The sequence below is a fragment of the Echeneis naucrates genome, chromosome 4 (assembly GCF_900963305.1).
Source record: "Echeneis naucrates chromosome 4, fEcheNa1.1, whole genome shotgun sequence".
In the NCBI taxonomy this organism is placed as follows: domain Eukaryota; kingdom Metazoa; phylum Chordata; class Actinopteri; order Carangiformes; family Echeneidae; genus Echeneis; species Echeneis naucrates.
In genome coordinates, this window is record NC_042514.1 from 8,776,373 (window position 1) to 8,789,470 (window position 13,098).

The following is a 13,098-nucleotide window of genomic DNA, read 5'->3' on the forward strand; positions in this document are numbered from 1 at the left end:
AATCACAAAGCTCCTGAAAAAAGTCCAGCTGAAAAGCAGAAACGCCCCCCCTCCTCCTCCTCCTCCTCCTCCGTGCAGCGGAACTCTGCGGACGTCAGGGCGGATGCTCGGAGCGCTCAGGCAGTTTGCGGTCGGTTGTGCGCGTCTGCGTCAGTGAGCCTGCGCGGCTCGATGTGTGACAGCCGGAGGAGGAAGACTTACGCACAGACACCTTGGCTGAGGCTCGGCCCGGATGGCACCCAGTTCCCGCTGAGCGCAGGCGGCAGAGCACCCAAGTGGCGAGTCGGGGGGTGGGTGGGGGGGCTGTGCGTCAAACTCAAAGAGGCCGGGATGGACGGGAAGGGCACCCTGAAGATGTTCACCAGGAAGAAGAGGGAGCTCATCAAGACGCCGTCCATCTCGAAGAAGAGCCGAACAGGAAGCCCCGGGCCGCAGAGCAACGTGCAGTCTGTGAGTGGCGCTTCACTTCTGGTTTCTGTCCGGCACTGCAGCTCTGTGTGTGTCTGTGTGTGTGAGAGATGTCAGGCGACCTTCAGCTGGAGAGGGGCTCCTGACCTCTGTGTGTGTGTGTGTGTGTGTGTGTGTGTGTGTGTGTGTGTGTGTGTGAGGGAAAGCGACTTAAACTTTCTGAATAGTTTTTTTTTTTTCTGTTGATGGGAGTGTGAGCAGGTAAAACAGCTTGAAAACATTCATTACCATACAGTGTCACACGGTTACATCTTCACGTAATTGTATGTGTAAGTCTTTGACTGCATACTGACTCATATCTTTGTCATAGGAAGTGTATTTGCTGTGAAGGTATTCACAGAAAACAGTAGTGTGTGTGTGTGTGTGTGTGAGAGAGAGAGATCGGTTTCAAAAGCTGAGTCCTATAAGAATGGAGCCAAAGTTGTAGAAGGAAAGAAGCATGCTGAAACGTGGTAGTAAAAGTAGCTACAAACCTTATGCTACCAGTCAGAGAATAAAAAAAGATGAGCGGAAAGGCAAGGACAGACTGGACATACTGCCCAATAAGCACAGTGTCTGGCTGAAACAGGTATGTGTGTGTATTCGTGTTGTGTATCCAAACCGATGGAGGTATTTTTGGATTCTTCTGTGTCTTTTAGTGGAAATAATTTGCTCTCACTGTGGCAGCAGGCAGCGCTCCTCAGCTTGCTCCAAATGTGTTTGTCTGGCCCAAAGAGTGTGATGTATTAACTATGGACAGAAAAATATACACAAAAAACAACTTGGAACTGACGCCAACTTTTATCTTTGTGCAGCTTTAAGCAGATAAGATTATTTCCACGTCTGAAAGTGTAATTCTTTTTATTCCAAACATTTGTTTGTTACTCTGTGCGCTGATCAGTTTGCCACACCCGACAACTGCTTGGAGTAAGGAAGTGTTACACAATGCAACACAGGATCTTTTGAAAGTCATCGTGTGTGTTTACCAACAACAGCGCTGCTTATGTGTCACATTGATGTCTTCATTGCTTGTGATCATCTTGTGCTTTCTCGTTCTCTCTCTCTTCCCCCAGTTGTCCATTCTGCAGGAGCAACCTCGAAAAGATGCGACTGACAGCACACTCTCCTCTTCACCTTCTTCTTCTTCCTCCTCATCAACGCTCACTCCATCGTCTGCTGGGCTCCAGGACCTCTCTGCATCCTGCCCAGGTACCCCGAGCCCCCAGCACTGCAAGATGACGGCCATGCAAGGGGTTAACTGTCCATCTCCTGTGTCCACTCTGAAGAGACCCACCGCACTGAGCAGACACGCCAGCGCTGCAGGTCTGGTTCAAACACATCAGTTCATGGCACAGAGGAGCCAACGCTCCCAGGTGTAGAGCTGAAACGTCAGGGCTTGCTGTACAAAATATTACCGTCTACCCACAAGCTATTTTTGTTATCCTCTTTTACATTTGTTCAGTTTAAATGAAATATTTTTAGTCTCCAAAATATCCCAATAAAATACAACAGAGTCCTCCGAGAGTCCCAGAGTCTTTAAATACAAATTCCTTTATTGGTCCCACAATGAGGAAATTTTACTGTTGTTTTAAACAGAAATAGAGCAAAAAAAAAAAAAAAACACATCAAAATATTGAATGAAGAGAAAAAAAAGAATAACTACTAAATTAGAAGAATAGAAGGAATAAAAAAATAAGACAGGACAAAAAGCTATACAAAATAACGAAGTAAAGATTAATCAGGATAATTCAAACATCAAACAGCAAATCCTGACATTTCTGCACTTTGGGAAGTAGTTTGATGCCATTTTGTTGACTGTCTTGTAGCTTAACTGGGAGAGACGACTAGATTCTCCAAAAGGAAAAGCCTCAGAAGCTCCTTCTTTAATGCTATTCAGTCAGCTTACTGACAATTTTATAGGGAAACCAGCGGAGATGCCACAAATAAACAGTGTCTCTGCGCTAACTCAGTGACTGCTAACTGTAGCTTCATTCATCAGACAGACAAGAAGAAGTTTTGATCTTCTGATGCAGCTAAATCTCTGATCGAACACATATTTGTTGAACTTATAAATGTTACTATTTTCCTCTCGTTTGGCTGGAGGCTGAGTGACGTTCTCTGTGTCTCCTCAGGCTTCCCCCTCCAGTCATGGGTGTTCACTAAAGGCCAAGGGAAAGGGGCCTTGACCCCAACTCCTTCGCCTGACAGTCCAGAGAGTACAGCCATTGAAGTCGAGGACATCCCAGCTCTGCTGAGGGATGTGGCTCGGTTCGCTGAGGCTGTGGAGAAACTGAAGGATGTAGTGCTGGCAGAAGGTAGGTTAATTTTTTTTTTTTTTTTTTTTTTTTCCTTTCTCTTTCTTGTTCGTCTACCAACTTCCACCGGTCACCAATCCACCCACAAAAACGTTTGATTTTAGAAAGTTCCAAATATTTCCAGTCCCACCTGTCAGAATGAGTTTGGCTCCTGTTTCTCAGGTGAGCTGCTCCATTTTTTCACCATCTGCTCTTTGAGGATTTTAATTCAATCTGATCCCTCTGGGACTGAACCCTCCTCCTACTCTGAGACAAAACTTTATTGTATGTGTCTCATTTGTGATTTTTCAGCTTGTGGCTGGTCTTTGTCTCATTGCTTTGTGTTGACTTCATGTGGCTCCGTCAGTTTGAAGAACAATACTGTTTAGTTTTTTCTTCCCCTTTTGCGTTACACACTCCAGACTGTTTCGACAGGGGTCACGTGGTGAGGACATGAGGAATGCTCTAAAGGTTTTGTCGGTCTTACATCAACCTGTACGAGGGGAGCAGGGGGTGGATCAACCCTGTAAAATCGTGCTAAGAAGTGACTGAGTTTCCTCTCTCCAAATGAAGCGTTGCATTTCCGGTGTGCTCACATTTGGCCACACTCTTTTCTCCTTCAGGAAGCGTGCTTTTTGTTTTTTTGTAGCCTTGTGCACGCACAAGGCTGCCTTCTCTATGATGAAATGAGCCTTAAAACTGCAAACGTATTCACTTTTTACATGGGGGTGAAACCCACTACTATAGTGTTGACTAACTTTGGCCAAAATGGAGGCAGGGTCGAGACTAAAGTCATGAAGTTCTTGCATTATTAATTCACTGGAAAAAGATGTTTTCAGAGGAGACAAAGATATTAGTCTTGCTCCCTGTTGTAATGTGGCACTGTTCTGTCATGTTCTCCACCCAGATTGAGCTCTCTAAACAGGAAGCTATGATGGATAGCCTCTGACAGAGCGGCTGCGTCCACACTTCCTACTCTGATAGCTCAACTGCATCATCGTGACCTGATGCCTGATTCTTAATCAGCACCACAATCAGAGTTCTAGCTTTGCTTCCTCTGAACTGCGATCTGGACACTTCCTTAATCTGAAGCTCCACTTGAATTGTAGGTCCCACTCTGCCTTTAATATCAAACTGTGGAGCTCACAGTAGTGTGTGAGTGAGGTGATCTTCAGCCACAGAGAGTCGATGTAGGACAGCAGCAACAGAATTAGTCTCTAATCTTACAAAACAATAGAAGATGCCACATCCTCTGAGTCACAATGTCCAGGTCACTTAGTTCTCCTCTGCTGCTCAGACAGACAGTGGACGGATGGAGGGACCAGCTGCCCTTTGGCCTCCTCTTTGAGCAAATTGTCTTCATTTAAAAAAAAAAAAAAAAGGGTGTAGAAAGGTGGGTATGTGCATGTCCGTGAGTCAAAGTGTGACATCAAAGCTGGAGAGCTGACACAGTGTTTTGTCTCGACCTGTCTGACATTAGCTTGTTTGTCACTGTCGTGTCGGCACTCAGACTGTCTGTCTCTGCTGTCTCCACTAGCAGCAGACTTGCTAAGACTTAAAGGATTAGGACTTAAAGGTCTCTTGGATGAGAACATCAATATCACTCTTCAAGTTGAAGGGAGAGCTCTGGCTCAAGGAAATAAAATCTGCCCGTGGCACGAAAGCAAGAAGCTTTTCTTCCCAACATTCACAGCTGATAACATTTCATGATTTATTTTATTTATTTATTTTTTTTTGTTGTTGTTGCGATGCATTACGAAAATCAGTCATTGTTACCAATCATCAACTTTGTCATGAAAGCATCACTAAGGAGTAATTTCACAATGGTCTCGGGACACGACAGCATTACTAAGCAATTGTGATGTAACTTCTTTCATCTGTCTTCCCCCAACCCTCCCTTCCATCCAGGTAAAGAGGCTCAGCGGCCCGTGGCCCATGAATGTTTGGGCGAGGTCCTGCGGGTGCTGCGGCAGGTCATCAACACCTACCCTCTGCTAAATACTGTGGAGATCCTCACAGCTGCAGGAAAGCTCATATCCAAGGTCAAAGGTGAGTTGGTCCAGAACCCTGACGCAGCCATGAAATGAAAAGGAGTGGAGTTATGGCAGTGTGATGTAACTGATGTGCAGGTGAGTGAGTTCATTTGAACTGAAACCTAAACACATACACGGTGGTCATTTTTCAGGTTTCCACTATGAGGCTTGTAACGAAGCGGATAAAAAGGACTTTGAGAAGGCGATTGAAACCATCGCAGTGGCTTTTAGTAGCAAGTAAGTATCTGCTACTCCTATTTACAGAATGTCTCATTGTAAAAGCACAGCTCTGTCGTCATATAACAGCCCTATGGTAATTACAGGTAGTCTGTGGTGGTGTGATTTGTTGTTATTGCTTCACAGGCTGTATTTTATTTATTTATTTATTCTTATTTTTATTTTTTTAAGCAATTAAAGGACCTAGTGTGTAAGAAACATAATTCTCTGGCCTGATGAAACTAAGATTCAGCTGTTTGGTTTTGGTTCTGTGCGGTGGTGTCAGCATCATGAGAAAATCCCTTAAAATTGCAAATCCAGATATGCAAAGCTGGATCTGGCGTCAAATCACACCTAAGAAGACTGAATTTAGTCGACACCAATGCTGCATATAGGGAATGAATACTCATGGTGTATTAATATAGTTATTTCTTCTCTAAGATTTGGACAAATCTCAGAAATTTTGATCTTGCTACTTCATTATGGTGTGTTTGGTGTAGATTGAAAATTTGATGATTTTTAAGAAACATCACGCAACCAAAAAAGACGCGAATGAAGCGTAGCGTGTGAATACGCTCTGAATGCAGTATACCTTTTTAAGGCAGGATATGTAATACTGTGGTGTCTGTATAAAGTAGTCTCTTGTTGGGAATAAGTGATGATGACACATTTGCATGAGGCTGAGCTGAAAACAGGAAGTGGTTTTTCTCCTGCTGTGTGATGCAAAACCAAAACTCAAAAATGTTGTTCACTACCTGGCTGCTAAATGAACAGATTGCTGCAGACAGGCGCTGAATCACGAGGCTTGATTTTTAAATATTTGAGACAAATGATGGCCAGATAAATTCTCATTTTTTCTCTTCTGCATCCAAAATTTTAATTTTGCCCTGAACAATTTTTGATCTTTGAAAGTATTATCTTGAAAGCGAAAGGCAAACCTTGGTTAGAAAGAAGTTGTGCTTTGTATGCAATTAAAGCATTTTGTGCCAACATCTAATAACATATTTGTCAGGAGCATTTGGGGGTTTCAGATATCCGTCACAGGAGGAAGTGAGTTGGCACAGGCAGTTGAAATCTGCCTGAAGTTCATTTCCTCATTCTCTCCCCTGTTTGACACTTTTTCTGTTGTGTTCAGAAAAACATAGACTAAGATAGACTCGAGTTTTTGTTCAGCCACCAACTTAGTAAACAGATGTCACAATGACAGATGAGAAATTTGTGCATGATTATTGTAATTACCTTTATGTAATTTAACAAAAAAAAAAAGACCTGAGAGATGGAAGTATTCTAATTTGACATAATTTCTGTCTACAGTACACCGGTTGAGGTTTTACAACCTTTTCTCTCCTTTTATTTATTCTTTCACTTTTAAAATGTGCTGTAGATGCCCCCTGTTTTTCCTTTCTACACTTTTTTCATGTATAGTAGATTTGTGCTGAATGTGTTTCTTCTCTCCTCAGTGTGTCTGAGCTGCTGATGGGAGAGGTGGACAGCAGCACACTGCTCTCGCTGCTGCCTACAGAGAAAAGCAGGGTGTGTGAAAGTTTATCACAAATAAAGCAACCTGACAGGATCAAACCAGCATTACTTCAACAGAGTTTAACACATCAGCCACTGTCACAGTTTCATACAGCTCACTTAAATATTTCACTTGATAAAAGAGTTTTCTACTTTCAAATTTTCACTGCATGTAGAATAAAAACCATCCCAGAGCTGAAGGTGTATTTGTCTGTGTTTATATAGTCGATGGAGAACTTGTACACTGCAAGTGGCCATGGATCAGATGGCAGTCCGTTCAGGAGTGACCAGCAAGACATGGGTAGGCATTCAATCACTCAGAGGTGCCATCTGTGATTCTTGTGAACGTCTGTCTTTCCATTCGCTCATTCTGTTCAGTGAAAATGCTGCTTTCATGTATATTTTAGGCCACCAGACCATTAAAACGTTTACATTTGTTGTTCCACAAACTGCCCCCTGTCGATGTAAACGATGTGGTGCACAGATGTTACACAATAGTAATCATTTAATCAGCTGTAGAAACTCACATGACAGGCAGAACAAAGCTTAAAAAAAGCAATGAACATGGTTTCCAGCTATCTGCAGACTTTCACCTTCCACAAACCACAGTCAAGGTGAACAGTTGGTCTGAGTAACAATTTATGAAGTAACCTGTAGTTGTGTGTCACTGTGTAGGCCGTGTTGAAGAAGTGGATGTGATCTTGCAGCGCAGTGAGGGAGGGGTGGATTCTGCTCTGCTCTACGCCAAAACCATTTCCAAGTACATGAAGGACCTGGCCGGCTACGTAGAGAAGAGGATTTCACTGGGTAGGTGGTAAAATAACGTGTAATGAACATGATGAATGAATGAAAATAAAGGTGAGCTCTTTATCCACTGTCCCATCTATTATGTTGTTATATTACTGCCTTCTTCTATTTTACCAGAAACTGAGTTTTCCAAAGGGCTCCAGAGATTATACCAGTCCTGCAAGCACAGCATAACACATGTAAACATCTTTTTTTTTTTTTTTTAACCACTTCCTTGATTATCTGATACTGAATATAAAAACTTAATATTTTTTTTTTTTTTTTGAGTATCAAAACCTTTTTTCCACTTTGTGCTCTTTTCCTCCAGCCCCACATGCCCCTTTTCTCCATCTACTCTCTGGCTCTGGAGCAGGACCAGGAGCAGAGTGTGGGGCTGCAGCAGGCCACCACCACCCTGCACAGCCAGACCTTTATCCAGGTAGACTTGACTGTGATGTTCATTCTTAAGTCACCCTTCAACAATCACAATCATCCTCCTGCTGTTGTTGCCAATACTGGACCGTCTTACACCCATACACATTGTATTAATGTGTCAATGTGTTTGTCCTTGCAGCCTCTGATGCAGCGGAAACAAGAGCATGAAAAGAGGCGGAAGGAGATTAAGGAGCATTGGATTCGATCAAAGAGAAAGCTGGTACGATCTTGAATTCTATGGGAGGACTTGCAGCAACAGACTGCTCCATTCAGCTGTATGTTCAGTAGGACAAAAAAATTGTGTTTCTTTAGATGGAGTGTGAAGTCAACCTGCGCAAGGCCAAACATGCTTACATGGTCCGCTGTGAGGAGTACGACAAGGCTAAAACCGCAGCCTGCCGGGCCGAAGAGGAGGCAGGAGGATCTACAGCAAAGTCTCTAGAGAAGAAGAAACGATTAGAGGAGGAGGCTCGCAATAAGGTAGCTGTTTTTTGTATCACAAAGGAAAATGGTAAATGGTAATGGTAATGGTAAAGCCAGAAGATCTCAATTTTTGCAGTTGAAATTTTTATCTGGCTGAAAAATGTGTGTGCACGCAGTCAGACGAAGCGGAGGCTACCTATCGGACATGCATAGCAGATGCCACGGCTCAGCAGCTGGAACTGGAGCACACAAAGGTCACAGTGTTGAGACAACTGCAGGACGTCATCAAACAGAGCGACCAGACGCTGCGCTCGGTCAGAACAATCTCAAACAAACGTCAGAATAATGTCAGCTGGTCAACTTCTGTATAACCTGTGTTCATCTGCTCCTCTTTCAGGCCACCATCTCTTACTACCAGCTCATGCACATGCAGACAGTCGCCCTGCCTGTCCACTACCAGACTCTGTGTGAGAGCAGTAAGCTGTATGACCCCGGCCAGCAGTACGCCGCCCATGTGCGGGACCTGCAGTTACCAGAGCAGCCCAATGTTCACTACGGATTTGAGGCCTATTGCCCCTCCAGCTCATCGTCACAGTAAGAGCTCTAAGTATCAAAGTATCAATGTTAAAGGGTTTTAACACTTATTTGTTCTTTTTGCTGAGTGTTAACTCTTGACGAGAAAGGGAATCTTGAACTAGCCCTTTAACCATTTCATTGCAGCCAGGGCCACAGACCAAGGAATGACAGCTTCAACACAGAGCAGCCGAGCCACACTGACAGTCCTGCCACCAGTGCAGAGATGGCAGCTGGTGACAGCAGAGACATCGAGGTTCACCGCAAGAGTAAGTGCTGACCTGCATGCAATAATAATAATAATAATAATAATAAATTCATTATTATTATTGTTATTGTTGTTATTGTTGTTGTTGAAAAATCCAGCCTGTTGCTAACACCTCAATTCATGGCACATAAACAGCAGGTAAAAGATGACTCTGGTTTTTAAATCTAGAATATTAGTATTTTATGCTGTAGTTTAACTCATTACTCTTTTACTGTGTCCCATATATTCTTCCCTTTACTATCATCAGGGCAGGGCCACAAGTCATGGGGTTCAACAGTGAGTGATGACAGCATTGGAGGAGATGGAGGCCTGGAGTCTCCTACTGCCAGCAGAAGTGAGCAAGACTTAAATTTCACATTTCAATACGTTTCATTCATATACAACGAAAAGGAAGAAATCATTTGTCTTTTTCTCAACTTAATGTCACATAGTGACATTTAAAATATATTTAAATTATATATCCATAATAGGTGACATCAGTAAAATAGCTCGGACATCATCCACTGGGACAATGTCATCCAATGAGGACGCAGATGAGAAAGATGGCAATGTGGCTTCATTTGAAACTCCAAGTATGAATCTCAGATGACCTTGCATTTTCATTCTGTTGTGTAATCACGTGACCAAGCTGAGAGGGAAACATGTTATGATGGGCGTGTTTCTCTTCAGATATCAACGGCATGGATCCTGACGTGGTGGTGTCCACCAGGCCCTTCCGTAACATCGGCCTGTCCAAAGCAGCTCAGACCCACCGGCTGAGAAAGCTGCGGGCTCCATCCAAGTGCCGCGAGTGTGACAGCTATGTTTACTTCCAGGGGGCTGAGTGTGAGGAGGTGAGTTCTTTGATCTCATCAATGCTTTTGACAACAATGTTCATCAAGTCAACACATTTTTCTTCTTCATCTGTCCACTCAGTGTTTCCTGGCATGTCACAAACGCTGTCTGGAGACTCTGGCCATCCAGTGTGGCCATAAGAAGCTGCAGGGCCGCCTGCAGCTGTTTGGCAGGGAGTTCTCTCAGGTAGCCGGCTGTGTCAGTGACGGCATCCCCTTCATCATCACCAAGTGCATTTCTGAGATAGAGAGAAGGGCGCTCAAGATGAAGGTGAGCATGTATTTATGCTGTCTGTGAAAGTGCAGATGTCTGAATCTTGGCCACGGAAAAGAAGTCAAACGGCCTGTTATTAAACCACCACTTCCTCCCTGCAGGGCATCTACAGGGTGAATGGGGTGAAGACTCGTGTTGAGAAACTCTGTCAGGCCTTTGAGAATGGAAAAGAGTTGGTCGAGCTGTCTCAGTGTTCGCCACACGACATCAGCAATGTTCTTAAGCTTTACCTCAGACAGGTACGCATGTGGCCATTTTCTCAAGTGACTTGTGGCAGTTACCATAGCTACCACAGCTGTAATCCAACTGGGGATGCTCATTTCATTTGTGAAGTCTGTTAGGAATCCCAGAATTTCTAATCTGGATTAATGTAAAGTAATGACTTGCTTTCAAGTTACTTATAAGGCTCTCTTATGTCATCCCAATTTAAATGCTGTGTGTTTGTGTGCAGCCCCTCTAACACACTCTGTCCCCTGCCCCCAGCTTCCTGAGCCCATCATGCTGTTTCGTCTATACAACAGCCTGATGGGTTTGGCCAAAGAGAGTCTGCAGAGTGACGGAGACACATCAGAGGGAGGAGACACTGAGTCAAGCGGTATTAACCCAGCAGTGGGCAAAGGGCCTGAGCTGGTGGATCTGGGTCCTGACACTGATCCTGAGATTCTAGTACTGGTGGATAAGCTGAAGGAACTTCTGAAGGAGCTGCCCAAGGCTAACCTCGCTACTCTGCGCTACATCATCCGCCACCTCAGAAGGTCTGTTGTTATGCCGCTTGCATCAGAACAAGAAAATAAAAAAGATGGTCCTCTTTTTTTGGAATTGGTGTAGAAACATATTTTCATCATTCCTGACGTTTTCCTTCTAGGATCGCAGAGCTAGAAGAGGACAACAAAATGAGTCCCAATAACTTGGGGATTGTGTTTGGGCCTTCCTTGATGCGTCCCCGTCCAACAGGGGCCACAATATCCCTGTCCTCTCTGGTTGATTACCCTCACCAGGCCCGCATCGTCGAGGCCCTCATAGTCTTCTATTCATCCATATTCCAGTGTTCATATTCCTCTCGGTCTGCCAAAACCTCCCTTTCAGCTTCCACTTCCACCTCCACTCAGCAGGTGGGGCTCTGTGTGCACTGTGTGTTTTAACACCTTTTCTTCAAAGTAGTGACATATGTTCCAGCATAATTCCAGTTTTAAATTTTTATGGCAGCATATTGTCAGTTTGACTAGTCTTAGTACACAAGATCTGGTAAAGCATAGCGATTTTTAAAATCGGTTCTATTAGCCATCCTATTTTTTTTAACTAGTTTTAAAAGCAACACTGTATAATTAATTGTAATAACTAACTAATTGAATGAAAAGACAAAGATTTATCCCATTTTATGTGAAGATATAAACTCAGCAGTGCTTATTTGGTAAATGTCACAGGGTGACAGAGATGGTACAATCTGGTGGGTGGTAAGTGTCAAATGTAAACAATTTGGACATTAACAAAAAAAAAAGTACTGAAATGTCTTAAATGATTTCCTATAAATACAGGCTATAGATAGTCCTGTTTTATTTAGCGCCTCCACTTCCTGCTGATTTGCATTTTACATTTGGTTATGGAAAATAAAGAGCTCACTTCTAGCTTGTTTAAAAATCTCTTAATTTCCTCCTGATTCTGGTTCAGGGGACAAATGCAGATGACAAGATGGGGAGCTCTGCCGATGCAGAGGAGAGTGGAGGTACAGAGGAGCAGGGTAAACCAGACTCAGACAAAGCGGAGGAGGGATGTGGTAAGTTTTCATAAATATGAGGTATGCAAATGAATGTTGTAAATTACATGATTTCCCCTTCCCTAATGAATTCCAGGTATTTTGAAAAGGTGAAATACACTTGAAAATCTCTCAAATTTGGCCGTAGCATTTAACAGATGTCACTTGTGAACACTGGCCCCTTTTCAGGAAGTTCTTTGGGCTCATTGGGCTCCAGTGAGCAGCTTCCTGACTCAGATTCAGAGCTCGACGAAAGCAGCCAGAGGACAGCACACTCCTGCAGCCTGATGAAGCAGGAGAGCGAGGTGAGCATAGAGGATGACCAGCAGAGCTCTAGGGACAGTTTGGATCTGTCCAGCCAGTCTGCAAGCCACACTGACCCAGAACAAGATGCAGATCAGGACCTGGACACCCCAGAGGGAGGAGACCCTCCTGCTCTGCCAGACAGCGGGCCCCCCGATGACAACACGAGTGAAGAGCAGAATCTGAGTACATCCCTGGCGGAGCTCAATATGAACCAGTCTAACAATAACTACCCGTCCTCCCACGTTTCAAGCCTGTCTGGGCTTCCTCTGGCGCGTCTGTGTGGAAAGAAATTACCCCTGACAAGGAACAGGGACAGTGAGCCTGAGTTTGTCTGATATCATTATCAAAATATCACTTATTATGAAATCTAAATCTGTCATTTATATGGTGTATTTGCTTTGAAATCCAGGGAAACGTGAAACTGTTTTTATTGTATCAAAATCACATTTTTTGAAATTTTTATTATAATAATTTTAGTTTCCCCATGTAGCTGCATTGATCTGTACTGGCAGTGAAACCTCTGCCATGCTTACTGCTCTTAGACAACATTACTGTCATTTCAAATGGCTTAGCACAAACAATATAAAAATGTGTAAATCTTTCTTTTTGAAAGTTCTTTTTTCCATTATAGTTCTGAAATGAAATGAGTCACAGTCAGTTCAAACCGTGTGCAATTCAGAATTTCTGTGAAAATCTTCAAGTGCTGCTGGTCTCATTTCAGCACGAGAGTTTTAAAAATACATTTTGAAATTCCTTGTTACTGTCTTGCCTTTATAAGTGTTTGTTCTATTTTAATAAAACAGCTTTTATTTTAAAACTGTATTGTTATCAAATTATATTCTTCTTTGTATTGTAGAGGCGAGAGCAAATAACGGATGAGGAAGAGTTATAATCACAAACAAGCTACGCACTTGTTTCCTGGTACTGGGGAGGGGACTC

At 43.4% G+C, this 13,098-nt stretch overlaps 1 protein-coding gene across 2 annotated transcripts; it reads left to right on the plus strand.

The window, feature by feature from the left end:
• The first annotated feature begins 58 nt into the window (after window positions 1–58).
• arhgap45b (Rho GTPase activating protein 45b) lies at window positions 59–12,979 on the plus strand. Of its 2 annotated transcripts, none has more exons than XM_029500403.1 (24): window positions 59–450; window positions 1,521–1,770; window positions 2,580–2,762; window positions 4,650–4,790; window positions 4,927–5,011; window positions 6,451–6,523; window positions 6,734–6,809; window positions 7,184–7,315; window positions 7,433–7,494; window positions 7,623–7,733; window positions 7,869–7,949; window positions 8,042–8,209; window positions 8,329–8,466; window positions 8,550–8,746; window positions 8,873–8,994; window positions 9,241–9,327; window positions 9,464–9,565; window positions 9,663–9,826; window positions 9,909–10,097; window positions 10,202–10,339; window positions 10,584–10,855; window positions 10,966–11,212; window positions 11,769–11,874; window positions 12,043–12,979. In XM_029500403.1, exons 1-24 carry the CDS (start codon window positions 172–174, stop codon window positions 12,492–12,494), a joined length of 3,855 nt encoding a protein of 1,284 aa, XP_029356263.1. In that variant the 5' UTR covers window positions 59–171; the 3' UTR covers window positions 12,495–12,979. The 2 variants fall into 2 exon arrangements, with proteins under 2 accessions (XP_029356263.1, XP_029356264.1); XM_029500404.1 differs by lacking the exon at window positions 59–450 and adding an exon at window positions 841–1,036.
• The last annotated feature ends 119 nt before the right edge of the window (window positions 12,980–13,098 follow it).

Excerpts from the sequence above, each read along its gene's own strand:
- arhgap45b (XM_029500403.1), top strand. The coding sequence starts at position 172 with ATGTGTGACAGCCGGAGGAGGAAGACTTACGCACAGACACCTTGGCTG. Across the intron at positions 7,316-7,432 it reads AGAGAAGAGGATTTCACTGG|AAACTGAGTTTTCCAAAGGG; the intron begins GTAGGTGGTAAA and ends CTATTTTACCAG. Across the intron at positions 7,734-7,868 it reads ACAGCCAGACCTTTATCCAG|CCTCTGATGCAGCGGAAACA; the intron begins GTAGACTTGACT and ends TTGTCCTTGCAG.